General features: G+C 45.4%; 2 protein-coding genes across 6 annotated transcripts in view; one reads left to right on the top strand and one right to left on the bottom strand.

The window, feature by feature from the left end:
• Nucleotides 1-26,481, bottom strand: part of LOC102457693 (lysosomal acid lipase/cholesteryl ester hydrolase-like) — a 132,677-nt gene that overhangs the window by 18,235 nt on the left and 87,961 nt on the right. For both annotated transcript variants that reach the window (XM_075935088.2, XM_075935086.2), the window contains exons 3-5: nt 3,470-3,544; nt 1,097-1,210; nt 721-838 (exon numbers count right to left, since the gene is read on the bottom strand). In XM_075935088.2, the coding sequence (XP_075791203.1) occupies nt 721-838; nt 1,097-1,201 (223 nt within the window). In that variant the 5' untranslated portion in view covers nt 1,202-1,210; nt 3,470-3,544. The remainder of the gene's footprint in view (nt 1-720; nt 839-1,096; nt 1,211-3,469; nt 3,545-26,481) is intronic.
• Nucleotides 21,438-26,481, top strand: part of RNLS (renalase, FAD dependent amine oxidase) — a 138,018-nt gene continuing 132,974 nt past the window's right edge. For 2 of the 4 annotated variants that reach the window (XM_006121453.5, XM_006121454.4), the window contains exons 1-2: nt 21,438-21,575; nt 22,058-22,163. In XM_006121453.5, the coding sequence (XP_006121515.1) occupies nt 21,455-21,575; nt 22,058-22,163 (227 nt within the window). In that variant the 5' untranslated portion in view covers nt 21,438-21,454. Of the gene's footprint in view, nt 21,576-21,810; nt 22,164-26,481 lie in introns of all 4 variants that reach the window. The other 2 variants (XM_075935090.1, XM_075935089.2) reach the window with 2 other exon arrangements.

The raw sequence follows: 26,481 nt of genomic DNA, 5'->3' as shown, positions 1-26,481 counted from the left end.
CCCTTGCGAGACTGCATATGCAGATTGGAGAGATTTGGTTTAGTACAAGATGTAAAAAACTTTTCTCCTCCTGACCATTTTCATATTAATTTGTTTGAACGAATGCATGTGGTCATTTACTCTTCAAAAACCAACAGTTCAGAGGAATCTTGTTCCAAAACAATTCCTATTAGACATCCTACCTTAAGTCAAACGACAATATGAATATTGATTTTCCATAATAAAAAAAGTTTCGGTTCATAAACGTTTAAAGCAACAATCGATCACAAACTTTCAGTGTTTCAAGGATGAATTTATGCAACAGAGATTAGAAACCTAACCACAGTAAATGAGGCAAGTAATTTAACATTCAGCTATTTGCTGTACATGCTTTGTTTTAGGCCATGCGATCATACAGATAAAACAGATGACCAAGTGTGAGACCAGTTACCCATGTGAAGACTGATGGACCAAAATAAGCACGAAATAAGCACTTCTCTAACAAGGGCCCAGATTTCTTTTCTCTGCACCCAGAAGCATGGGGAAGGCTGAGATCCAGTGGCTCTGGCTGGATACAATCACAGGGGTGGTATGGGAACTCTTCAGTACTGCTTTTTCCCCCACTCTCAGTGCTCTGTGGAAGTTCTACTATTGGTGCTCCACAAGTCCTGGGGCAGGACTAAAATGTAAAATTGATTTCTGTTTGACTTACTGCATAGCTGCAGGAAGATGCAATTTTACCTGTGTTGCTAGCAGGTACTCTCCCATGAGGTATTCTGTTAACACTAAGTATATAACCATCTACTGTCACAACATCATACTCTTCACTTGGGTATCCCCAGTAGGTGATGATCTCACTCTGCAGGAAAAAAAAAACAAAGGCTTTGAGTTTGGTGTCAGATGGCCAATAGGCTTTCAATTTGTAAAGGCTTTCCTAGGCCATGTATTCACTCAGGATTTTAACTGGAAGTAGTTTCTAGTGGATTCATATTTCAAGGAATACTGAACTATGAGGCATAATCTATTATAGGCTCTATCAGTTTAATTCAGAGACTTACATCTTGAGCTACTAGCAACATTTCACTGCTTCACAGAAGTTCTCTCTCACTTTACTTACAATAGTCATAAATACTTCAGGATTAGAAGGGATGTTATTGCCAACAAATCTTTGCGCCGATACAGTTCCAAGGATCAAACATGACTCAACTACAGCCAGCCACATCTTGTGTCACTTAGGAAAAAATATGCACTGTGTTAATGCTATCAAAATCAAGGGCAACTTACACAAACTGAATCAGTTATGACTTCACGTAATTTACTATTATTCACATTTATAATATTTTCCCTTGAGAATAATGCAGCAGAATAATGTCCTGCTTTCTGTATGCTTATTCTACCAGTTGTTAATTGACAGGACACTAACCTCAGACAAACATCAATATAGTGCAAGATTCAGCAAATGCAGAAGCAAAGCGTAGATAAGCATGCTTTCATTACATGTTCTTAATAAATGGCTTAGAGATGGGGTTGAGCCAGAAACCAATTAGAGCTGGGTCAAAACTAATTCAGCATTTGATGTCTGTCACTGGATCCTCAGGTTTTGGTTTTTCCCCTATCTCTAACAGCAATAATAACAGCTGAGTCCAGCATTTACTTACAGTTGATGTCCAGCAGGTTTTAAAGCCCTCCCATCCATATATAATGGCTGCATGATTATTCTCTATCTTAATTTAAGTGGAGAAGAGTTCCAGAAATACTAGTTGCTAGCATACAGGACAATTCTCTAGCAATGCCCTGCACATACCATCTGAAATTGCAAAGTGGATTCAAATAAATCGGCATATCCCTGATTTTTAATTCTGTTTTCATTGTATAATATATCTCAAGTTAAATTCCTTTTATCTGGTCATTAAACCCCAAAAGAGCCCTGTTTCCAATCTATTGTTTAAGCAATACAGTCCAGAGAGAAGCCTTGTTGGACTAATCACTGTTGGTATTTGGCAGAAAAAAAAATCAGATGCAAGGAAAATGTGTAACTTTCATCATTCGTTGTGTGAAAGATGGTCCACAATGACATTTCAAATAACAGAAAATTAGTAGGTATGTAACTGTCTTTAAAGGTTATCTATTGTAATTTTGCGGGCACATGTATTTTTATTTGTTAATAAATACAAGTTTACTCATAGTATGCTACATGGCATAGCCAGCAGGAACTCCAGCAAATGCTTACACGTGCAGTAGTTCTATTGAAGCCAATGATGCTACTAATGTGAGTAAGGCAAAAAAGACTTAGCTTGTGATGTTACTAAGCATTCGCGTGAATAACATTCCTCCAGTGCAACTTGATGTGCCAGGATGACCTACCTACTGCTGCACACATTCCAACAGTTGAGAATGGGATATGCCACTTTTTTGTAGTTAGAGTAAGTTTGTGTTACGTTTCTCGTCCACTAATCAGATCATGAAGTGATCTTTCTCCCATCAATGCACAGAAGAGATAGATGTACATTTTCCATCAGCATTAAGTGTCAGAACAGCTCCTTTTAGGATCAATCTCTCCTGATTCTACTTCTCTCTAAAAACAGTGCTATTATGATAGTATGGAAAAGTCTGCACACAACCAAAGGGAAATGTTACAAGCATCAATCTCCTGTGTGCACAAATATTTCTGTTAACTAAACAACTAAACAAGTCTGCCCAGCAGTTAGAGACAAAAGAAATAATCTGACTCTGAACAACTCAATACATGAGGTAATAGCCCAAACAAAAAAAGGGGCTTTATTTTGAGACTTGGAAGGATTAGATTTGTATTGGTAACAGTGGATAAACATTAATTTCACCAGAACTATACAAACAAAAATATTTCCACTGATAATGAAAATTTACATATAAGCAAAGAAAAATTCTGTTTGAAAACTTATTAGAAGTGATTAAAGGATATTTAATTTCCATGTTTTGACATGTGATGTTGACAATTTGTGTTATTACAAAGTTTTAACACTTGAATCGCAACATCTGCTATAATTATTGTCTGACTCCCTTCCATAGTTTAATTTTTCACAGTTGTTGGAAATTAATAAAAACTGAAAAAATGCATAAACCCCATAATTTTGTGCAACTGTGCAAAATTTAAATTGATAAAACCTTTAAAAATGTTGACATTACATGTTAAAAGTATTAAAAAAAATAAAAATCAATTTCTTCCAAGTCAATACACTTACTTAAAAGACTCAAACAAACAAACAAACAAACCCATTGTGTGGTCTACCTTAGGCTTCTCTAAAGTGCCAGTGATTATAGTGAAAGTGATACAAGAATGTGCTACAAGTTATAATGTAGCATCTATAAATATTGATGTAAGTGTAAGTCACACATTACACTGGATGAACACATCCTACAAAGGGTGCATTGATTAGAACAAGTATCACACACATTCTATTGCTTTATTAACAGCTTATCTCCAAATTATTTTTCCTGGTTCTAGACTTACCACCTGAAAAGCTGAGGTTGCCAGCTGCATGTAGAGACAGGAGGATGATAGCTCCTTTGAAGGGAATGACAGCACCTGTGACAAACACACTGCAAAAGCTATGTTAAGTTGTAGGATATCAGAGAAAAAGGAACAGTGACAGTATATAGCACTGGGGAACTAGACTTCACCTACAACTAGCATGGTTTACAGCACTCGGTCTCTCTTACTAACCAGACCTTCTTAGCATTTGAACTGTGGCCAAGAAGGAGGGGAGAGGAACAGGACAGAAAGAAGAGATATAATTCCTCCATCTGACTGTTACACATGTAGGTTGTCTAGAACTCTTTAAAAGTTTAATTATAGTCAGAACACCAGCTTGAACAGATTGTTCTAAATTCTATTTCTCCCACCTGCAAATATTTATGAATATTTTCATATGATTTTCTTTAGTGATATGAGTATGCCCTAATAATGTAGGCTGCCAATTAGCTTGTCAAGAACACTACCTTTGTTAGAGTTTCCATTTATTACAGGGGAAAGCAGTAACTTACTGCAAGACAAGTGTTCTATTCAATAATGCTTTTGAAAATATTTATTAAAAGAGAATATAGTTAGGAGTCAAATGGCATGGAAACAAATATCCAAAACATATTATTTGGAGTAAATCAATAACAAAGTTTTTTGATCAGTATCTTTAACTGCAAACATGCTTTCAGAGGCAAAACCTATTTCTCAGGAGCACTTGGAGAGAGCTTTTGGACCATTTCTTATAAAATACATACAGACTCTGTGACAGAATATGACTATTATTCATAAAATATCCTTTTATTTGATGGATAGTGCATATGCAACAATATTATCTGCCTACCCTCACAGTTTTTGTTAACCAAAGGCTAAGTACTAAAATACAGAGTTTCGGTGTAAGTTTTGTAGATTTTAAGGAAGACAGGTCTTGTGTTTAAGGCAAGGCACTGTACTAGGATTCAGTGTATGTAGATTCTGTAACTGGCTCTACTATAAAAAAAAAAGGGTCTGGTAGCACTTTATAGACTAACAAAACATAGGCTTCCTGTGAGACCCTGTCCAAACCACTCAGAGATGGGTCACCATGTGAGCATTCAGGGGAACATAGGTGTCATCAACAACTCCCAGCTCACTTGCCTTCAATAGACTGTCCGCAGGATGTGGAGTGAAATGGTTCTGCTCATGAGCTCGGTCAAGTGCCCTCCTGACCTTGGCACGCTGGAAGTCCTTAAGGCAATAAACTGAGATATGGTAGCAGTGGTCTATGAACCTTTAGATGATCCTAGAGTCCAGAACATAGCAGTGGTCCTGAGAAGGATAAAGCATGCATGACCACTGCGTAGCTCTTTCTGGGTCCTTCCTCAGCTCACCTTTCAGATACATCATCCTGACTAAACCTGATAAGGAAACATACAAGTTAGTTGCCCTGATAATATCCAGAACTGCTTCTTTATGCAGTCCCCTTTTGGCCCTGAGGGTATGTCTACACTACAACAGTCATTAGTTCGAATTAACTTTAATAGCAGCTATACATGCAAACCGCTATTTCGAATTTAATTCGAAATAGCAGAACACTTAATTTGAATTAGGTAAACCTCATTCTACAAGGAGTAATGCCTAGTTCGAATTAAGTAGTTTGAATTAAGGGCTGTGTAGCCACTTAATTCAAACTAGCTGGAGGCTAGCCCTTCCCAGCTTGCCCTGGTGGCCACTCTGGGCCAAACCAGGAGAGCTCCTCTCCTCTCCCCCAGCCCCGGGGCCCTTAAAGGGGTAGACTCTGGCCAGACGGCACTTGCCGTCCCCCGCCCAGTCCCCCAGCACTCAGGGGCCATAGACAGCGCGCACCCTCCTGGACTAGTGTGGAGGTCATGGACCTCATTGAGATTTGGGGGCAGGCCCCCAACGTCCATGATCTTCGCATTAGGAGGAGGAACGCGGCCATCTATGGCCGCATAGCAGCCACCATGGCCCGAAAGGGACACAGGCGCACCCAGGAGCAGGTACACCTGAAAGTCAAAGAGCTGTGGCAAGCGTATGCCAGGGCCACCAGGGGCGGCCACTTGCCCTTATTTCCCCGCCCTCGACCAACTCCTGGGGGACAGGGCGGTCCGCGCCAGCCCGGGAGGCAGTGAGCCAGGAGCTGAGGGCCCTGACCCAGGCGCACCGGAGGGGCCACCACCAGCTGTCCCGGCACTGGAGTCGGCAGGGTTGGCCAGGGAGGCCATATCAGGTAAGTGCCAGTACTGTCCCCTGCCCCAGGGGGGGGGGGGGAGAGGAGGCGGGGAGGGAGACCAGGGACCGCGCACGTGGGCCATGCCTCCCATGGATCACACAGCCACCTGTGCACGTGTGAGCATGTGCCATGCCACCCTTGGGCAGGTGGCTCCAGCTGCGTGACACCCAGGGGCCGTGGCCCAAAAGGCACACACGTGTGAAGAGACCTGACATGCTCCCGACCCCAGGGCAGGACCCAGCAGGACGTCCTCCCTTCACACACACCCTCTACATAGAGGAAGGGGACATCTACCCCCCCCCCCACCCTCCCCGCTGCCCCGGCCGCACTATACACGGCACAGGGGCACGGGTGCAGTCTTGGGGCAGCTCCCAGTCCCGGGGAGAGCTAGTCTTCCTGACCATGGCCTCTGTGCAAGCACAGCAGCTCCGACGATGGAGGGCACAGTCGCCCTCACGTCGCAGGGGGGGCGGAGGGGGCCGGGCATCATCCACTGTGTCCCCAGGGAGAACTGACCACTTCTCTTCTTTCTCTACAGCTGCACCAGCTGCTCGTGCAGGGTGCACCACCCTGCCTGGGCCATGCTCCCGCACCCGTGGCCTGCTCCAGACCACCACCACACAGCAGGAGTTCTGGGACCAGCACCTAGGGGCCCTGCACCGGACTGTTGAGGCCTGGATGCAGGAAGACCTGCAGCTCTGCCAGGAGCAGCTTGCTGAGGACCGAGCAAGGAACTGTCACCTGCAGGCCCTGCTGCAGAGCAAGGTGCCCTGTGCCGGTCCTGCGCCTGCTGCCCCCCCAACAACTGTCCCTCCTCCCACTCCTGCCCCCCTCCCACCTCTTCCTCCTCAACCTCCACACCCTCCTCCTGAATCTCCACACCTCCCACCTCATTCCCCTCTCCACCTCATCTCCCCCGAGGACGCCGGGGTCCCCTCCCTCGCCGTGCTGGGAGGCAGTTGGCCCAGCGAGACTCCCACCCCTGATCCCAGAGCTTCCCCTCCCCCTTCTTCCCCTTGCTTCCCCCTTCCAGATCCCTCCTCCCAGTTTTCACCCTCCCCTCTCCCACCCTCTCTCCTGCCCTCTCCGCCTCCTTTCCCCCATCTCCCCACAGTTTCATTCCCCCTCCCCAGTTGTGTTGAATAAAGAGAGTTGTTATTTTTGAAAATACGTGTCTTTTATTTGACATCAGGAAGGGGGGGGGCTAGAGAAGGGTAAGTGAAAGGACGAGAGGGAGGAATGGGGCACAAGCCCCCAGTGGAGCAGACCGGGGAGACTGTTAGCGCTCGTCAGGGTGGAAGCTCTCCCACAGGGCCCCCTGGATCCTGACAGCCCCTCGATGGACCTCCCGGATGGCAGCCTGCAGACAGTGCAGCCGGGCAGATGGCAACGACCCCACGAAATGCACTGGCATGCCCAGTGACAGGTCTGGTTCCCATGTTGCAGAGTGCCGTGTTGTCCCGAGTGAGGGCAAGCAGAGCACTCCAAGACACGAATGCTTTGCTGTCCCTCAGTGAGGTGGACCAGCAAGCAGAGAAACCTGAGAACTGTCTGTCCGAGATAGGTGGTCGGGTACCTTTAAGCACAGCCCTCAGCTAGCCTGAAGCAGCAGCCCCACACACTAAGTCAGACACTGATGCCCTTTTGGCACTGGTTCCGGCCAGCCTTACCTTCGATTCAGGGTCCACTCAATGTGGACGTGCTATTTCAAATTAGTAAAATGCTAATTCGAATTAGTTTTTGGGTCTAGATGCATTATTTCAAATTAGCTTATTTCGAATTAACTAATTTGAAATAAATTAGTTCGAATTAGCACTGTAGTGTAGACATACCCTGACTGAGTAGCTTGTTGCTGAAGCTGCACTTCCCACAGCACTTAATCTACAGCTTCTTCCTATCCATTAGGCCAATAACCTGTCAAAGAAGGAAATTAGAATGGTCTGGCATGATTTATTCTCAATAAATCCTTGTTGGAAATTCCTTATAACCATATACCCTCCACGCACTTAAAAACTGATTTAATAATCTGTTCCAGTATCTTTCCAGGAATTGAAGCTGTGCAGCTCCAGACTGGGAACATAAGCAGAGCCCTGGATCTGGAATCCCGGAGGCAGTGGATCCCCCAGGAGCACGGCCAGCAACTGGAACTCTGAGTGGGCAGGGTCAGTGACCTGGATCCTGATGCCATCAGTTCGGACTCTGGAGCCTTCAGTGGAGTTCAGGTGACAGTGGGGCCCTGTCAGCCAATGGTCAGGGCAGTGTGTGTGTGTGCGCCATGGGCCTATAGGAAGAGCCTATTACATCTCAAATTTTAGCTGCTAGAATACAAGATTCCTTCGCAGCGGGCAGTCTAGGAAAGACTGAGAGATGCCCCAATGGATCTGTCACCTGGGAGTGACACAAATCCAAACGTCCAAGCTCTTCCTTATGAAGAGCTGAAGTTCTTTTAAATTGTGCTTGGTTCTGTTACAGCAACTGAAGGAATCAGGTTAAAACTTAAACAGTTACAGGTTTATTAAAAAGACTTATAAAGCATATGGTTACAATGGCTATTGCTCTCTTTTTTAACTGCTAGCAAATTAACTGCTAGCAAATACAGATCTTATGGTTACAATGGCTATTGCTCTATTTCTTAACTGCTAGCAAATATAGATCTTGAAAAAAAATAGTTACAAAGAAAATAAAGATAAAAAAATAGAAATAGTGGTACCAAGTGACAGCTTAATCTTTAAGGAGCTCTAAGTCTATGTGTACACTTAAGACAAAGGACCACATCCAGGTACAATTTTTACCCCTTTCTGTGCCTCTCGACTCCAGCGGGTCAAGCCAGGGCCAGTCCCTCAATTCCTAGGAAAGACGAATACAAGGTAGGTGTCCCCGTGGAACCTCGGGAGGTCAAACACCTAACCCGACCAGCAGATAGATGGTAGATTGACACTCAGAGTAAATGTGCTGCTGGACCCATCTTTATACCCCTGGGGGCCCGTATCCTCTTTCTTATCTAAGAGGCCAAATTGTACTGGTCCGTTTTGTGGCGCCAGTTCTTACAAGCAAGTTTCAAGTTTAGTTATCTCTCTTGCAAGTGTAAATTAATTGTGAGTACTAGACATTTTTTTACTGGGCAAGAGATTCCTCCCCCCGTGGACGGCTGTGTGTTCGTATCAATATGGGTTAAGTCAAGGGCACTCCTTGGCAGCCTCTTGGTCAGCAATTGGCATATCTCTGTTTACAGCCATTCACGGTCACAGCAGCAGCCTGCATATCCAGGCCTTCTGCTCTGTGTGCCCTGTATGCTCCAGGAAAGCAAAAATGGATGTTACAGGTGGGTTCCTGTCTGGCTACAGGCCCCCAGGGATGGGATGGTAGCTGACACTCTGGCATGACCCAGCAATGAAGATGCTGGGTACAAAACCTGGGGGTGCACCGCCCTATGTTCAGAAGCTTCCCTAAGTCTTTTGCTCCTTGGTGCACACTTCAGCAATAAATTCTACCTTGAGGTGGTTACAGCTCTTGTTGCCAAGAGCCATCTCATATCTACAGCCCTTCGTTATCAGTATTTATGGATTGTTTCCCCTCAAAATCCCAGGTGGATGGGGGCTATGGACAGGGGCTGCTGCTAGAGCAGTCTCTGTTTGTGGCCAGCCCCAGTCACCACAAAAGAGGTTGCTGGCATGGACAGGGCTGCTGGATCTGGTGCAAGCCAGGACTGAGCAAGTCCGGCTCAGTCCTTGCTTACACCGGGTCCAGGAGTGACCCTTGCTGCAGCTCTGCAGTTTAAATGTAGTAGGATCTGGGCTAGCTGCATGCCCGGCTCTTACTACATTTAAACTGCAGAGCCATGGAGGTGGGGGGTGTAGCTCCTTTTGAGCACCTTCCCTTATTGACTAATCATGTAGTTGATATAATAGTGTGTGTATTAAATAGTGTGAAAAAACAGTTTCTTGCCATTTTAACCAGAAAGGACACTCTCTCAATGACTTAATCACCTGCATTCTGCTACAAAGACCTTTTACATCTGCACTTGAAAGGGAATCCTCTGAACTGTCATTCATGTTAAAATTCGACACTCTCCAAAGATGATTGAACAAACACTTGAACTATCTTACACATTATCAAGATAGCTTTCCCAATTATCACCTATAATACCATTAACTCACAAACATCCCACTCTCCCCACCTCTAATATCGTCAATTCACAGACACTTACCTTCCTTCCCCCCCCCCGCATCTCCCTCCTGTTCTGAAATGTGATTTGTCCTTTTCATATGTGTTCATTTTTTTTAATTGTATCCTTTGGTATATATGGTTGTGACTATTTTCTTCCACTATTTGATCTGAGGAAGTGGGTCTGGCCCACAAAAGCTCATCATCTAATAAACCATCTTGTTAGTCTTTAAAGTGCTACATTGTCCTGCATTTTGCTTCAGCTACCCCAGACTAACACGGCTACATTTCTATCACTAAACTATTAGGGTATGTCTAGACTACATGGCTCTGTCGCCAGAGCCATGTAGATTAGTTTACTAGACATACTCAAATGAAGTGGCGATTTAAATAATCGCCACTTCATTTAAATTAAAATGGCTGACGTGTTGTGCCAATCAGCTGTTTCGTGGCACAGCACTGTAGTCCGGACGCTCTGCGGTCGACATCAAAGGCATTTGTCGACCTCCCCGATAAACCTCATCCCACAGTCCACAAGAGACTCAGCTATGTCTACACTAGAGACTTTAGAGCAGCACTGCTACAAATGCAGCTCTACCACTGTAAGATCTGTCACATAGCAGCTTGATGACGATAGGAGAGAGCTCTCCAGTTGTCATAATTAGAAATTCTCCTACCAACATAGCACTGTTCATACTACCGCTTCTGCCAGCTAAATTTACGTCACTCAGGGAATGTTTTTTCACACTCCTGAGTCACTTACGTTACCACTTATGTTGGCAGAACTTAAACATGACTTTTGAAACAAGAGGCAGTGCTGGCAGGACAGGGAGCCAGATGTGCCTTGATTTGTAGCATAGAGTCCTTTGGTTGGACTAGATATGCTACACAGTGAGCTTTAATTCACTGCTAGATAGCAGGTAAATCAATGCATTAATACAAGCAATTTTTTAAAAAAAACAACACAATGAACTGAGATGTACAACAACCACACTAAGTATATTTTCAAAACACATTTTGGTATAACGATCTAAATGTCAACAGCTATGAAAGACTCGAAATGTTACATTTATTAAACTAGTTAACAGATTTTTTCTATTTGGATTGCAACAATCCCTTTAGTAAAGGGGTTATAGGAGACTGAGCAGGGAAGGCAATAGTTTTGAGGTAATGGGTTCTCTCGTCCTACAGGAAGAATGAACTAAAAGACAAAAGAGAGAAAAAATATACTAGAAAAGCCCACTACTTTAATAATGCTCAAAATTTTGGCATTCAACCCTAGCTGTGCTAGTTTATACCAGATAAAGATTAGGGCCAAACTTCTCAAAAGTAACCCTGGTGACTCCAAGTCTTGGCATCTCTGAAAAATAAGGATTTAAGGCCCACATCCTCAGAAGTCTTTAGCAGCCTAATTGTGACGGCCTGTGTGGGTGCGAGCTCCCCCTTCCGGCGGAGGAAGGGGGGTTCAGCGGACCCGCCGTCTGGTCGTTTGAGTGCGATCACCCGGCTGCGAGTCCGGACCGGGGATCAGCGAACTCGGGGTTCATCTTTTTCGGGGCTGTCCCAGGGACCAGTAAGCCCGGGGTCCCAGCGAGGGGGACGGGGTCGCCTCCGGCGGTCGGCCCCTAAGTCGGGTCCCCACCCGGCCAGTCAAAGTGACAGGGTCCTTGCCATTTTATCTAGTCACCCCAGCGGGGTTCGGTGGGTTGGGGTGTCATGGTAGGGAGGGGGGATGTGGGGGACCCGGGCCCGCCCTCTCCACCGGGTCCCAGCCCGGGGCCCTAAGTGGGGGGGGAACGAAGCGTACGTTCCTCCCACGACAGGCGGGGTTTATCCCCGTAACGCGCCTGTCCACGGGCGCCAAAAGGCCCCCGCCCCGGGCTGCTTCCACTCTCCGCCCCCCTCCTCCCCGACGGGGAAAGTCCCGCAGTCACTTACCCCGCCCGAGGCGCCGGTCTCGTCCTGCGGCCGTCGTGAGGGTTCAGGGTCGCTCCCTCTTCTCCTCCAGCGTGGGGGGGTTCCCCCTCGGTGGCTAGGTCGGCGGTGGTGGCGGCAGCTCTCCCGAGTGCCGCCTTTTTGAAAAGCGGCCCGGGTGATGACGTCAGGGACGCTCGGGCCGTCCCCCCGGCGCCCTGGCGTCCGTCGACGTCACGGCCAGGGCGTCCCGGCCTGACGCCAGTCCCGTGCGGCTCTGGCCGGGCGGAACGCCGGTCGGACTCCTCGCCCCCCTCGGGGGGTTGTCCCTGACCCCTCCTTCCCCGCCGGGGTTTTAGCCGCCCCCCCCCCCTGCGGGGTTTCTTCGCCGGCGCGCTCTCCCCTGCTCTCCCGGCTGCCTGCCGGTCCGTCCGGCGGGCTCCAGGGGGCGCCGGCGGCCCTGGCCCTAGTGCGGACCGGCGGGGGTCCGTCACACTAATACCTCATATTTCATTCTCTTTCCTGCCTTCTATAACCCTTGTAATATATAGACAATTGCAGACAGAATAGAAAAATCTGTTCTAGTTTAATAAATGTAACCTTCTGAAACATCATAGCTCTGGACATTTAAAGCATTATGACATTAGGAGCCAAAATACCTTTGTGGATCTGGCCTAGATGACTCAGCTTGGCACCCAGAAGGTGACATGCAAAATAAGGGGTTGCTTCTGAAAATTCAGTATATTCTCTGGCTCCTATTCATCTTCCAAGGTGCATGACTCCCAACAGAGGCCAGAATTTAATCCTGTGTTATATAAATTATCAAATAAAACACTGAAATATATGTTGATAAAAGCTCTTTAGGTAGAATATCTACTGAATAATAATATTACAGCAAGGACATTGTAAGCAGTAAAAGTTGACATAAATTACAGGAAAATTTCCACCTTTCCACTCTATGTCTCTACTATTCAGATCTACAGTTTTGTGGTTGTTGTTTCTAACCCACTTCCCAATTTCTGCAACAGTTCCCATAACCGTTGACTACAATTTCCTAATAAAACATCATCTAGAAAAACTGATATCTAACCTTAGTCCTGGTCTTGGGTTTTCTATATGCTGGCATATGCCTGGTCACACGTTACAGTTGTGTGATGCTCATTCTTGCTTAAAATGTAGACATTGCCACATAAGGAGCCATGTACAAATTGCAAAAGAGCAATGTGCCCACACTCTGGGCTGGAGGAAAGACATAACTGAGTAGTTGCTATTTAAAAAAAAATACAATATTTTATAGAGTCACATAATAAAGGAAGGGAGACTTTCAGCATTACTAGTTCCAGATTTAACTGGAATAAATCTAATCAGTCAGGAGGAGAAATACAGGGGGGAAATAAGAAATTAAAACAGAAAGGCACATAAGTGGTGTGGTGGGGACCCTTGCTTATGGAGTGAATCAAATGTGGAGCATCTGAAATTTTGGTCATAGGTTGACGTTTGAAGAAGGTACTGATATTCTCTAGAATGTGTCATTAATACTGTGCTTGAAGTGCCAAAATCTTTGTGATGAAGCACTTAATATTTTGCTTTAATCAAAATGCATGTAAAGGAAGTGTATGCTTTCCCAGCCCCCCGTCTTGTTCAGTGTTCATTCTCAGCACCATCAGTGAAAGAGAAAAATAAACTAAATCCCCTTTGCTGTTTCTTTATGCTAGTATTTAAAAGATTTACAAGAGTTAGAGAGTTCAGAGTTTCAGATGCTGCTGCTGGCTGTTTAGGAGCTATGTTGCAATATGAAGTGTAGCCTGAAAGTCCTTCCTGAAAGTCTTCGTGGGAGGACGGAAAGACAATATTTTCTTAAGTGCTTTAGAGATAGCGGAGTGTTTCTTAGTCTGCAGTATTTAAGAAGACACACATTAACATGTTAAAAGAATGTTTTTCCACAGTCTCCCATCATTCAGATCCTGCTTCATTAGTATAAGATGGATAGTGTTGTTCAATATTTTGTTTTATCCTCATTGTTCAATATGTAGCCCCAGGCCTTACTTACTGCATACTATTCAAACCCTGCCCCAAATACAGAATTAATTTTCCCATGAGTGCTTCTATGAGGTTCAATGGCATATTGTGGCTAGTTTACAAACATTAATGAATGTATTCGCACAATATTCTTGCAATGAGGGGGTGATTATGAGGTGCCAGCTCATGTCAAAGCTCATAGGCTTCACTGAACACTGATAAAGGCATAGCTGAACACCACTCTGGCTCACCTGTGTGTTAGCATGCATAAAACAGGTATTAGACTTTAGAGATATGTTTAGTTTAATGCTTGAGAGTTGCTACATGCATTAATATCACTTATAATATCTGTATCCAATGTTATAAGGTAATCTATAAGGTAATTACTTTGTAACCATGAAAGCATTTGCTATGAAACTGGAAACCCTCACAGTCAGGAAAGAAATATTACCAGGTATGAAATACAGGTTTTCCACAACAAGTTGTCATCTCCTATCCAACAAAAGAAGGCCTATAGACACCAGAGACATGTCAGTAGACAGAAGTCTGTGTTGACTTGCAGGCCCATGAAGAGGGTCATACACAAACTTATCACAATTTGAACTGAGGAGAGGGGGAGAGGAAATAAACATTTCTAACCAGGAGGAACAGTATCACTACGATGCTGCTTGGAATTTGTGACAGAGACAGAGATTTCCTAGGTGTTTTGAAATACAAAAAAAGGCAGATTAGATGGAATCTTATTGACACTCATTTTTTTCATGAACAGTGTTGGAACCAGTAGATCCACTGCACAGATCTCTGAGTAACTGATTGCTAGGAATAGGTAGTCACCTTCTACATGGATCAGCATTGAAGAACAATAAGAAACATACTTTGCTTATGAGTTTCAGAGCTATTTGCAGATAGCAAAAGAATGCTAAGACTTTACAATTCTGGGTTCCATTCTACCTTGTGGAGCACAGTATGCTTTTATAGGCACAGATCTTTCAGCTTATTCCCCCCAAAACTGATTCTTTCTGCCTCATCTCTCCCAACCTGTTCTTTTCTCTTATCCCAGTTTTTCCTCCCACCCTTGCTTCTCAGCTCAATTCCTCTTTGTCCAGGCAATCCTCATCTGCCCTCAGGGCTCCGCATCAGAATACCACTCTTCCTCCATTTCTACTCACAGTCCCAGTATTTCCCCAGACTCTTTGACCCACTCTGCTTGCTTATCCTATCCATAAAACAAAACCATAAAATAAATCCTATATAATTACTACTTTGTGTCAGGCCTAGAAAGGAACCCCAGGGGAAAGCCCTGCTCAGCTTCTAAAGCCTAGGGATCAAGCATGTTTTGAGCAGGTGGAATCTTCAAATTATTTAGCTGCCACATTCCAACAAGTCTCTAATAAGCACATGAAAACAGATTTTTCAAAGGCTTACAACAGCGGTTTTCAAATGTTTTGGCCCATGGCCCACCTGACTCAATGCAAACTTTTCCATGGACCACCAGTTGCTAAGGGAAACTCACCGTTAATTACATAGTTACTCCCCAACTATTTTGCTAATGCTGCAGCTAGAGAGAATGGTTTAATTTAACCAGTAAAAAAGGAAATATTAAATTATTAAATAGATTAAGTGCTTTAACTGTCTCATGTTAGTTTATCAAACTTCATTTTAAATAAAGTAAAATATTAATTTATGTCCAACACAAAAGGTTTCAATGTTTTCTTTATTTATGGCAGGGATGGGGAATCTTTTTTGGATCGGCGGCCACTGACCCACAAAATAATTAGTCAGGGACCACACAAGTGAGAAGCAAAAACCCCCAACCTTCACTGATATGGCACCCAACTGAGACCCCTCACTCCTCTAGCACTCTAGCCACATGGGGAAAAGGGGAGGGACAAGGAGGACTGAGGTCACTTGTAAGAGAGGAAGATAGCTAAATTAGGACTGCTGGATGTTCTTGTTGGGCGGGAGATTCTTCCCCCCGCGGATGGATGTGTGTTCATATCAATATGGGTCCTTGTCCTGTCCTCAGAAACCAAGAGGAACAAATTTTCTCCTTCCTCCTTGTGACACCCTTTTAAATATTTGAAAACCGCTATCGTGTCCCCCCTTAATCTTCTTTTTTCCAAACTAAACAAGCCCAGTTCATGAAGCCTGGCTTCATAGGTCATGTTCTCTAGACCTTTAATCATTCTTGTCGCTCTTCTCTGTACCCTTTCCAATTTCTCCGCAGCTTTCTTGAAATGTGGCGCCCAGAACTGGACACAGTACTCCAGCTGAGGCCTAACTAGTGCAGAGTAGAGCGGCAGAATGACTTCACGAGTTTTGCTTACAACACACCTGTTGATACAACCTAGAATCATATTTGCTTTTTTTGCAACAGCATCACACTGTTGACTCATATTCAACTTGTGGTCCACTATGACCCCTAGATCCCTTTCCGCCATCCTCCTTCCTAGACAGTCGCTTCCCATCTTGTATGTATGGAACTGATTGTTCCTTCCTAAGTAGAGCACTTTGCATTTGTCTTTATTAAACTTCATCCTGTTTACCTCTGACCATTTCTCTAACTTGCTAAGGTCATTTTGAATTATGTCCCTATCCTCCAAAGAAGTTGCAACCCCACCCAGTTTGGTATCATCTGCAAACTTAATAAGCGTACTCTCTATCCCAATATCTACATCATTGATGAAGATATTGAACAGTACAGGTCCCAAAACAGACCCTTGCGGAACTCCACTTGTTATCCCTTTCCAGCAGGATTTAGCACCGTTAATAACTCTCTGACTATGGTTACCCAGCCAATTATGCACCCACCTTATCGTGGCCCTATCTAAGTTATATTTGCCTAGTTTATCAATAAGAATATCATGCGAGAACGTATCAAATGCCTTACTAAAGTCTAGGTATATGACATCCACCACTTCTCCCTTATCCACAAGGCTCGTTATCCTATCAAAGAAAGCTATCAGATTAGTTTGGCATGACTTGTTCTTCACAAACCCATGCTGGCTATTCCCTATCACTTTATTACCTTCCAAGTGTTTGCATATGCTTTCCTTGATTACCTGCTCCATTATCTTCCCTGGGACAGACGTTAAACTGACCGGTCTGATGAGGGTTACAGGAGTCAGAGTAAGAAGTCCTCTTGCTTGACAGTATTTTAACATTATTTTGAAATAACTACCTGCTGTGTAGACATGGACTATGATCTTTTGAAATAATGCTAGTTATTTCAAAATAATATTGCTGTGTAGAGGTACCCTGAGGCATTTACTGTGTAATGTTGTAAACAGTTCAAACTTTCTGATGCAAGAGTATATTGTACTTTGTGTATATCTGGATGTTTTATGGGTAACAAATGATATTGTGCTGTTGCAAATAGCTATAAATTCTCATTTCAGGTCTTGTCTACTAGCAACTGGGGACTTTGGACTGACTATGATTAATCAGCATGTTTCAAAGGTGTGCATGCTGCTAACTGATATTTTAAAACATACCTATTGCCTGCTAGCATTAAAAAGGGCCCCAAGTGGGCACCTGAAATATGGTATGATGACACATTTGTGGAGATAGTACTATTCCTGGCAATTGAGTACACAGTGGTTAGAATACTACCGTGCAACTTACAACATTGTAAAATTAATGGAGCTTAAACTGGGCTCCTTCACCCCTCATCAAGGAGAAGGTGGAGAGGAAAATGCAGAGACTAGGTTTCAGTGTGTTAACTTCAGTCACTCTGGTCTCCTTATCATCATCAAGGAAGCTTATCTGGAGGGACAAGTTTTGTTATACCCTGCTAACAGCAAATTCAATGGATAACATAATCACTCACTACCATCCAATAATAAGACCTCTGTTTTTACCTGTATAACTAAACCATTAACCTAAATGAGTGTGGTCAGGTATCAGCATCAGTTATGGTATTTGGGGAGTCTGTGTGGTTGTGTATCTGACATCAAATTCAGACCTTTGTGCCAAGATATCCTAAGAAGTCATGCCAGATTGTTATGATACTTTTATGCAATAAGTCTTACTTAATATTTGTAGGTTAAACATTACTTACCAATGTACGGTGTACAGCACAACCAGATAGACATCATAATAAGTGCACAGAATTGTGGCAGGGTGTCTAGCCCTGCAATCCCTCCCAACGGGGTCATTTGCCATCAGGCCCCGAATCCTAGCCTCTTACAGTCCGGCCCTGAGGCCTAGACTCTCACAATCAGGCCCTGAGGCCAAGTCTCTCACAAACAGGCCCTGAGGCCAAGTCTCTCAGGATCCGCTCCTAGTCCGGGAGCTGGGAAAAAGGGGTAGGGGGGCCTGGGCCCTCCATCTCCACCAGGCCCCAACCCTGGGCCCTATCAGTAGTGGGTGGTTCTCACCACTGGTTCCGCAGAGAGTTCTCCCTGAAATGCCCCGAGCCCGCCAGGGTTCTTCCTGCTCCCTGTCCTGGGCTGCTTCCTAACCAGTCTCCCTGGCCAGTGTAGGCCCCACCCGTATATGCAGGTCTTACTGCGGAAGCAGAGTTAGCAGGCATGAAAGCAGTGGCTGGTCCAGCATCTGTGCAACAGTGGTGTCGGGGTTGGTGGTGGCCGTTGGCACGGCAGCAGCTTGTGCGGTGACAGCAGCTAGGGTGGCTGCAAGCCATGGGCAGCGGGGCAGCAGAGACTGGTATGGTGACTGTAGCTGCAGCGTTGGCTGGACCTGCGGTTCCGGTGGCAGTGATTGCTCCCGTGCTCGGGCAAGAGCTCCTTCCGTTCCAGAGGTCAGCCCCGACTGAGCTGTCTCCCAGGCACGCATAACTTATTCCAGAATAACTGTGCAGCATAGGCATAGCCTCAGACACCACCCTGTCTCCATCAGACGCCAAGCCAGCAATGCAGTTCAGCACATGAAGTCAATCATGCTAATAGTTCCACTGAAATCAAAGATACTATTTGCATACTAAAAGTTTACCACCAGCTAAAGTGCTTTGTGGGACTGAGGTCTCACTACATGTCACCAGATGTGACTTATGAAGGTTGTATAAGTTACAGAATCATATAATATTAGAACTGGAAAGGACCTTATAAGGTCATCAAGATCAGTTCCCTGCCCTCATGGCAGGACCAAGTACCATCCCTGATAGATGCCTATCTAACCTGCTCTTAAATATCTCCATTGATGGAGATTCCACAGCCACCATAGGCAATTTATTCCAGTGTTTAACTACCCTGACAGTTAGGAGTTTTTTCTAATATCCAACCTAAATCTCCCTTGCTGCAATTTAAGCCCATTGCTTCTTGTCCAATCATCAGAGGTCAAGGAGAACAATTTTTCTCCTTCCTCCTTATAAAACCCTTTCAGGTACTTGAAAATTGCTATCATAACCTCTCCCAGTCTTTTCTTTTCTAAACTAACATGACTTTAGGGTAAATTGACTTTAGGATAAATATTAAAACTGAAATTTTAAGGCATTAAAAGGGTTCATTGAAATAAATATATAAATGGAGACAGTACTTTCCTGAGAGTACACAATTCTAAAATAATGTAGTATAATTATTGGTGGCATTCTTCTAAGGAAGAAAGAAAAATATCTGACTCCGAGTAGGTCTAAAATGTCACTGAAAAATATAGGGTGCTACAGTGGACTGGAACTTCATATAGGACAGAGGCATAGTGAGGGGAGTGCAGTTGCCCCCGGGGTACCATGTTTGAGAGCACTGGGCTGGGTGGGAGCCTGGTGAGCCTGGTGCTGGCAGGCCACGTCGCAGTGAGCCTGGTGCTGGCAGGCCACGTACTCCCTGAAGTCAAGCCGCAGAGGCACTTCAAAGGTAGGGTTACCGTATGTCCAGTGCCTGGCTCTGGGGGAGGGGCACTGGGTTAGAGCCGAGGGACTGGGAGTGCCTGGTTCTGGGAGAGGGGTGGGTGCACTGGGGGGCCTGACTCTGGGGGAGGGGCATTGGGTTGTAGTGGGGGACGACTGGGCATGCTTGACTCCGGGGGAGGGATGGGTGCATTGGGGTACTTATAATTTTTTTAAAAGGGGTACTTTATAGAAAAGGTAAAGAAACACTTCTCTAAACCATTCCTTTTGGCCTCCCTGTTTCCTTTGGCGAGTTGGGCAGGCAGCAGTTTTGGTAAAAATATATCAGACGTGTACACAGTGCCCGCTCTACCCCAGCCGGTGCTGGATAATCAGGGCCTCAATTCTAAAGAAGTTGGCATTATTGAGGTGATCGATTCCCCGTTTTGTTGCGGATTTTCCACAGAAAATGCTGGTGTTTTCTATAGGTCACCCACATCTCCTCCTCACAGCAGAGACTTGGAATTAACATGGCTTTCTCAACTAAAAGTCTTATACATGTTCTGATGTGATTGTGAACACCTGGTGAGGCAGTCTGCCAAAGGCAAAGCTGGCCTTGAATCTTGATATCTATGGCTTCAGTTGAATGGTTTGTGTGAAATTTGGAAAAGCAGCTCAGAGAGACCTCTCTCCTTTGCTTAAGGATAGAATCTCACCGCAGCCTGCAGGAAGAAGTCCTCATGGAAGATAGAAGGCCACACTTGCAGTGTAACCTTAGCCTCAGACTACTTATTGCTTCAAATGCCTTCCAGAAAGTGAGGGTGATTCTCGTGTTGTGTGTTAGTTTTATTTCAACGTTTTTCTGACTTATTTTAACAGGTAAGTTAATCTCTTACATTCATAACTATTATGTAGTTTCTTGCTGTGCGATAGTATGAAAAAGAACTAGGTTAACTAGGCAGTTAGGAAGCATTACAGATTGCTTACTATAAATTTGATACACTCAGTCTTTTTACCTTTTATTCATTAAAGCAACAAGTTATTCTTTTGCTGTAACAGTGGTTTTAAATGCTTGATTAACATATAGTGATGAATTCATATTTAGGTTGTGTAACATTTATTTCTCTTGTGTTTTATAAAACATTAAGCATTAAATGCTATTTTAATGCTTACAAATATTTTAAGCATTTGACATTTTTATGTAAAAGACATGAGCCTAATGAAAGCAGGATACCAACAAATTAAAGAGAAAAAATATTTAACATGTCAACCAAAAAAATACTATCATTTATATTTCTCTGTAGTTATGATCTACTAACTGATCCCAGTATCAGTGGATATTAGTAGTATTTGTTTTTTTATAACTTACTATGTATCTTATTTATTTCTAAGTCAGCAAAAAATAATGTAACGAATGTTACCTTCCCCCGCGCATAACACCCTCGCTATGCCTCTGATATGGAGTGTTGGGGAGGAAGTATGGATGTGACTTGTGTAGGGATCATGCCGGGCAGAGTTTTGTTTATGCAGGGCGGAGGCGGGCTGCTGCACACGGGATTCGTGCGTGTCCCTGTCTCTCGAATGAGCACCCCAAAGACGGCGCTCTCCCGTGGATACGAAGCAGCAGGAATCTCTCGTCCCCCGGCGGCGCAGGTGCGTGGTGCGCTGGGGGATCGGTTTGGGCAGGCGGAGCTGAGCGAGCCGGAGTCGGGCAGTCACAGCAGCCAGCGCCCGGCTGCTCCCCCTGCAGGCGAGCGGGGCTGGGGCAGGCTCCGCCAGGCAAGGCGCTGGTTGGCCGCGCAGCAGCAGCTGGGGGAGCGGAGGAGGCCGGGGCTGCAGGCTCGCTCCGCCCCTCCCGGCTCCTGTCATGGCGCGGGTGCTGATCGTGGGAGCCGGGCTGACCGGCAGCCTGTGCGCTGCGCTGCTGCGGAGCGAGCTGCCTCAGCGCCCGCTGAGCATCGCGCTGTGGGACAAAGCCCGGGGCGCAGGTGAGGCGGCTGCAGGGACTTAACCCCCCACGCGTGGGCACAGGCGAGCGCGCAGCCACCCCGGCTCGGGGGCGGGAGAGAGGCATCAGCCCCGGCTTTTGCGTGGGGCATGGGGGACGTGGGCAGGCAGTGCCGCGTGGAGACAGCGCGCAGTCTCCGGGACTGGACGGGGCGCGAAGCTGCCAGCAGGGCCTGACAACAGGAGCTGACAGAGGGACCGTCCCTTCTCCCCAAGTTGCCGGAGCCGCAGCGAACAGCTGAGTAGGAAGGCGGGCTGTCAAGGGGGAGGGAGCTGCGCCTGGAGAGCTCGAGAGAAGCGGAGCAGGAAGCCAAGCAGCCCGAGAGCCAAGGAGGCTGGACAAAGTCTTTTCTGTAACTCACAGGTTGGGCGCTGCCGCGTAATTTGGTGCCGTGACAGTAGATGGGGCAGCCAACGCCGGGCTGTTCCCTTCTCACATCGCGCTGCATGTTCCTCTTCCTAGGAGGAAGAATGGCTACAAGCAGGAGCCCTCACGACCCTCGCTGTACAGCAGATCTGGGAGCCCAATACATAACGCTCAGACCCGCCTATGCCCAAAAGCATAGAAGGTGAGAAGGCGAATGAAAAAAATCTTGGAGTTGTAAAGCACCAGGAAAAAGTAGCAGACAACGGTTGTCTTTTTAAATCAGCCATCGTGCACTACTTCGGTTGCAAATGTATATGGGGATTACAAAGTGATCCTTTTAAAATATTTTTCTGCGTCAAAGGAACAGGTCATGTACTATAAAGGGTTTTTTTTAAGCTGTTACTAAACTGAACAAATGACAACAGCAGGGTCATTCTTTATGTGCTGTGTTTATTTTCTGCATTTTCTCAGCTTGGACAATAAACCCTGAGGTCAACACTGTCTTTCATATTTGATATGATTTTAATATTCTTGTTCAAGTAATTGGATAGTTGAGTTGAGAGTTTTGTAGTGCATCTTGTAGGTAAGTGGAATGAAGATCAGACATTAAAAAAGTGACAAAGATCCAAAACTAATAAGACAATAATTAATTTCCATACTATGCATTTCAGGAGATCAGTAAACTTCTGCCCTTCTTACTCATGTCAAGTGGTACTACACTGTACGGCTACATCTACACTGGCACCCTTTTCCAGAAATGCTTTAAACGGAACAGTTTTCCGTTATAAGTATTTCCAGAAAAAGCGCATCTACATTGGCAGGATGCTTTTCCGGAAAAGCACTTCTTCCGGAAAAGCGTCTGTGGCCAATGTAGACCTGCTTTTCTGGAAAAAAGCCTCGATAGACATTTTCGCAATCGGGGCTTTTTTGCAGAAAAGACTACTGTGCTGTCTACACTGGCCCTTTTCCGGAACAGTTTTTCCAGAAAAGGACTTTTGCCTGAATGGGAGCAGCATTGTTTTTCCGGAAAAACACTGACAATTTTACAGTAGATCGTCATTGCTTTTCCGGAAAAGCAAGCGGCCAGTGTAGACAGCTGGCAAGTTACTCAGGAAAAGTGGCTACTTTTCTGGAATAAGTGGCCCAGTGTAGACACAGCCTACCTGTAGTTCAGTCACAGTGAAAGTACTCTCAGAATGAGGTACCACTTGGTGTGAACACAGGTGACATAACTGGACCTAACCTAACCCAAGTAGTAAAACCAAATAAGGATGTTAAGGAGCAGGTGTTTGGCTACAATTTATGTCAATTACTCCATAAGTTGCTAAGGGGAGGTGCTCTCTGCAGAGCTGCATTGGGTTAGCTCCCAGAGCTACCGTGAGCAGGAACTGAGCAGTCCCGGTTTGCACCAGCTCTGGGACCACTGCAGTTTTGCCTTTTAAATGTAGTAAGACGTGGGTGGCTTTTACTGCTTTTAAAAGGCAGAGCTGCAGCAGGAGAGGTCTGGGACCTGGCACAAGCTGGGACTGAATGGTCCCAGCTTGTGCTGGATCCTTGACCACTGCAGCACAGCCTTTTAAATGTAGTAAAAGTTACTCGGCTCATTACATTTAAAAGGCTGAGCCGCAATGGTCCGGGAGCCAATGCGAGCTGGGACTGCTCAGTCTTGGCTTGCACTGGGTCCAGAAGCCACTGTTCATGGCAGCCTGGGTTGGCCACGAGCAGAGGCTGCTCCGGAGCAGCCTCTCATTTTCTCCCCCCCCCCATCCCTGCTGCAGCTTCTGATAGAGGCAGCCACGGGGGTAAGGGGGAGAAGGGGAGCAGGTGGCACTTCAGAGATGGTGCTGGGGTGAACCATCTTTTAAGATGGCTGCCCCCAGCACTTGCTCCTGTTTCTCCCCACTGCCTCTGATACAGTGGCTGCAAGGTGGGCGGAGCACATAGTCGAATAGTTTAGGCTTATTGGATAGTCAAGTAATTGACTACTCACATCTCTACCACCAAAGGAAATATTTTTTGGATGACAATAGAATACTGAGGACCAAATTAGAGATTTGCTTGGGCCTAAATTTTAGGCCCTGATCCAAACCCAAGCCTTTTTGCCCATTTCTAAACCTGAAACAAAACGGCTGCCTTTTGATCCAGGAGTTGGTGAAGTGGCAGCTACATGCATCCACTCTTCCCCAGTGAGCTGCACGTGCACTTCAGAATGAGAGGCTGTACCAGTCCTACACACTGAGGGAACATCTACACTATGCAGCTTTTACTGACAAAGTTGTGTCAACACAGCTTTGTTGCTAAGAATCAGTTTATATGAATGCTGTTTGCTGGCATTTAGGCCAGAAAAAATACTTTCATTCTTACAAGGAGATTTTGCTTTATTGACAGAGTGGTCTTTCTGTCAAAGCAGCGTTCTCACTTTCACTAGCCACAGCAAAACTTTGTCCTTCATTTGGAGGAGGAGGAGGAGTGTCAGGGTGCATGCCTCCCACCATGCCTCAGTGCCCCCTGACTGTCCTCATCTAGCCCCTCTCAGGGCAAGTTACAGTCTGTATGGGTTGCCCATCATTGGCATTATCTCTACTACCCCACTTACCTAGGCTGCATTGTGATCTGCCTCCAAACCCTGGGCCTTGCCTCCAGCCCCTAGCCAGGGGGAGTCTTGGCTGGCCCTTCTCCAGCTGGTCTCCCTCCTGGGAGTGCCTGTTTCCTCTGCAGTCAGCTCTTCACTTGCTCTCCCCTCTAAGCAAACTGTGCTTCTCTATATAGCTGCCGGCTGGGTCCTCACTTGCCCTAATGGCTTCAGCTGGCCTCTCCAAGCCAACTGTGCTGCACTAGATAGCTGCCAGCTGGGCTCTCACTAGGCCTAACAGCTTCAGCTGGCCCCTCTGTTCCCAGCCCCGGCTCAGGGCCTGTGTCCTGGTCTTAAAGGGCCAGTGCAGGGCAGGCGCCCTGTCACAAGGGGGAAGGGGGAGTAAGCACTTGTGAGTGACAACACGTGCGTTGATCAAGTGTAGACATCTCCTCACTTCACAGCACAGTGTACAAAAATAGAGGTGGCCAGCATGATCAAGGAGGAGAGCCAAAGCAAACAAGTCTGGCTGATTTTGTATTGGAACTGGTCCCCTACTAGGTATGGTTGTTCTTGTATCAGAACCGGACCCCACATTTCTCCCATTAAGTTTGGCTCAGGTTGCAGAGTTCTAAGCCAAATTCTTCCGACTCCTCATTTTATATACTGTCTATATTCTTATTGGAGTCTGAGGCATTAAATGTGAAAGACATTTAGAATTTGTCCAGTTTTTCTTTTAGGGTACTGAAAAGAAAAAAAAATCAAAACCTTAGAGTTACATAATTTGAGGGCAGAGAACTGGACTCGATGACCTCTCGAGGTACATTCCAGTCCTAGTATTCTATGATAATGACCTGTGCAATCAGACTAGCAATAGCTTATTCTCTGAAAAATATTTCCTATCTTTAAAAAAATGCATCATGTCACAAGTCATTAAAATGGTTTTATACTTCTTTCTATATGATAGCTTGTTGAATATATTTAAGATGTCTTTCTCTCTCATTCAGAGGTATTCATTTTATTGATTATCTTGTGGACCTGCTTGACTTGGCACCTAGCTTGCATCTCCAAAGTGTAAATGGAAAAAAATGCTTTTTTTCCCCCCACAGTGGCTCTTCACTGTCCTCCCAGGTGATGATCTGGTCATAGAGATCCATGCAGAGAAATTATTCACTGTATCTGAAGATAGCAACAGTACAGGGACTCCATTGCCTCCTCAATGGGGCAGATTGCCTTAAGTACATCACCTCTCTGCTGTGCTACCTCCAATGACAACTACTTTTTTTCCATTACTAATTCAAAGCCATAGGTTTTCCTTGCTGACTGTCCACTTGCTGTCAAAGAAAGAGAACCTGAGCTTTGAATCATTAACAATTGGGGAAAACAAAGCAAAACCAAAATACCACAGCTCAAAAAGCTCAGGACAAAAGCAAACCTGAAACAGCGAGAGGCAAATCATTCTCAAAGTGAGGAGGTTAAGCTGTGGAGAAAGCCTGATCTCTTCTGGAAGCTAACCCAGAGATTTACTGCTTTTAACACACTGCGAAACTTTTCTAACAATGCCTTCCATCATTCCAAATTGGGCATGAGAAGTGAAAGAGCAAAACCATACAAATGTCTATATCAAAACAGAGCTGACTACTAGGTATGGTGAAAAACAGAAGTCTCAAAGTCTACTAGGAAACTTGCCTAATGTTCTGGGGAAGTACGTAGATATAGTGATAGAGACAGTGGAAAACTTAAGGCAGATAGTCTAGATCCAGTTGGAAAAGTTGATTTCCAATGGCATTAAACTTTTTATTTCTTGCCTTTTGGAACTGTGAAATATCAGGCTCTAAGGATAGTATGCCTTTACAGCTAAAGAAATTTGTCATTAGGCCATGGTAATATTTGCGGGGGGGGAGGGAGAAAGATTCAAACAATTTTAAAATAAGGGTGACTAGCTGCT

Source organism: Pelodiscus sinensis, chromosome 8 (assembly GCF_052426305.1).
Source record: "Pelodiscus sinensis isolate ZL-2025 chromosome 8, ASM5242630v1, whole genome shotgun sequence".
Lineage (NCBI taxonomy): Eukaryota > Metazoa > Chordata > Testudines > Trionychidae > Pelodiscus > Pelodiscus sinensis.
Note: the sequence above shows the minus strand (reverse complement) of the source record. Positions and strands in the feature narration are given on the sequence as shown.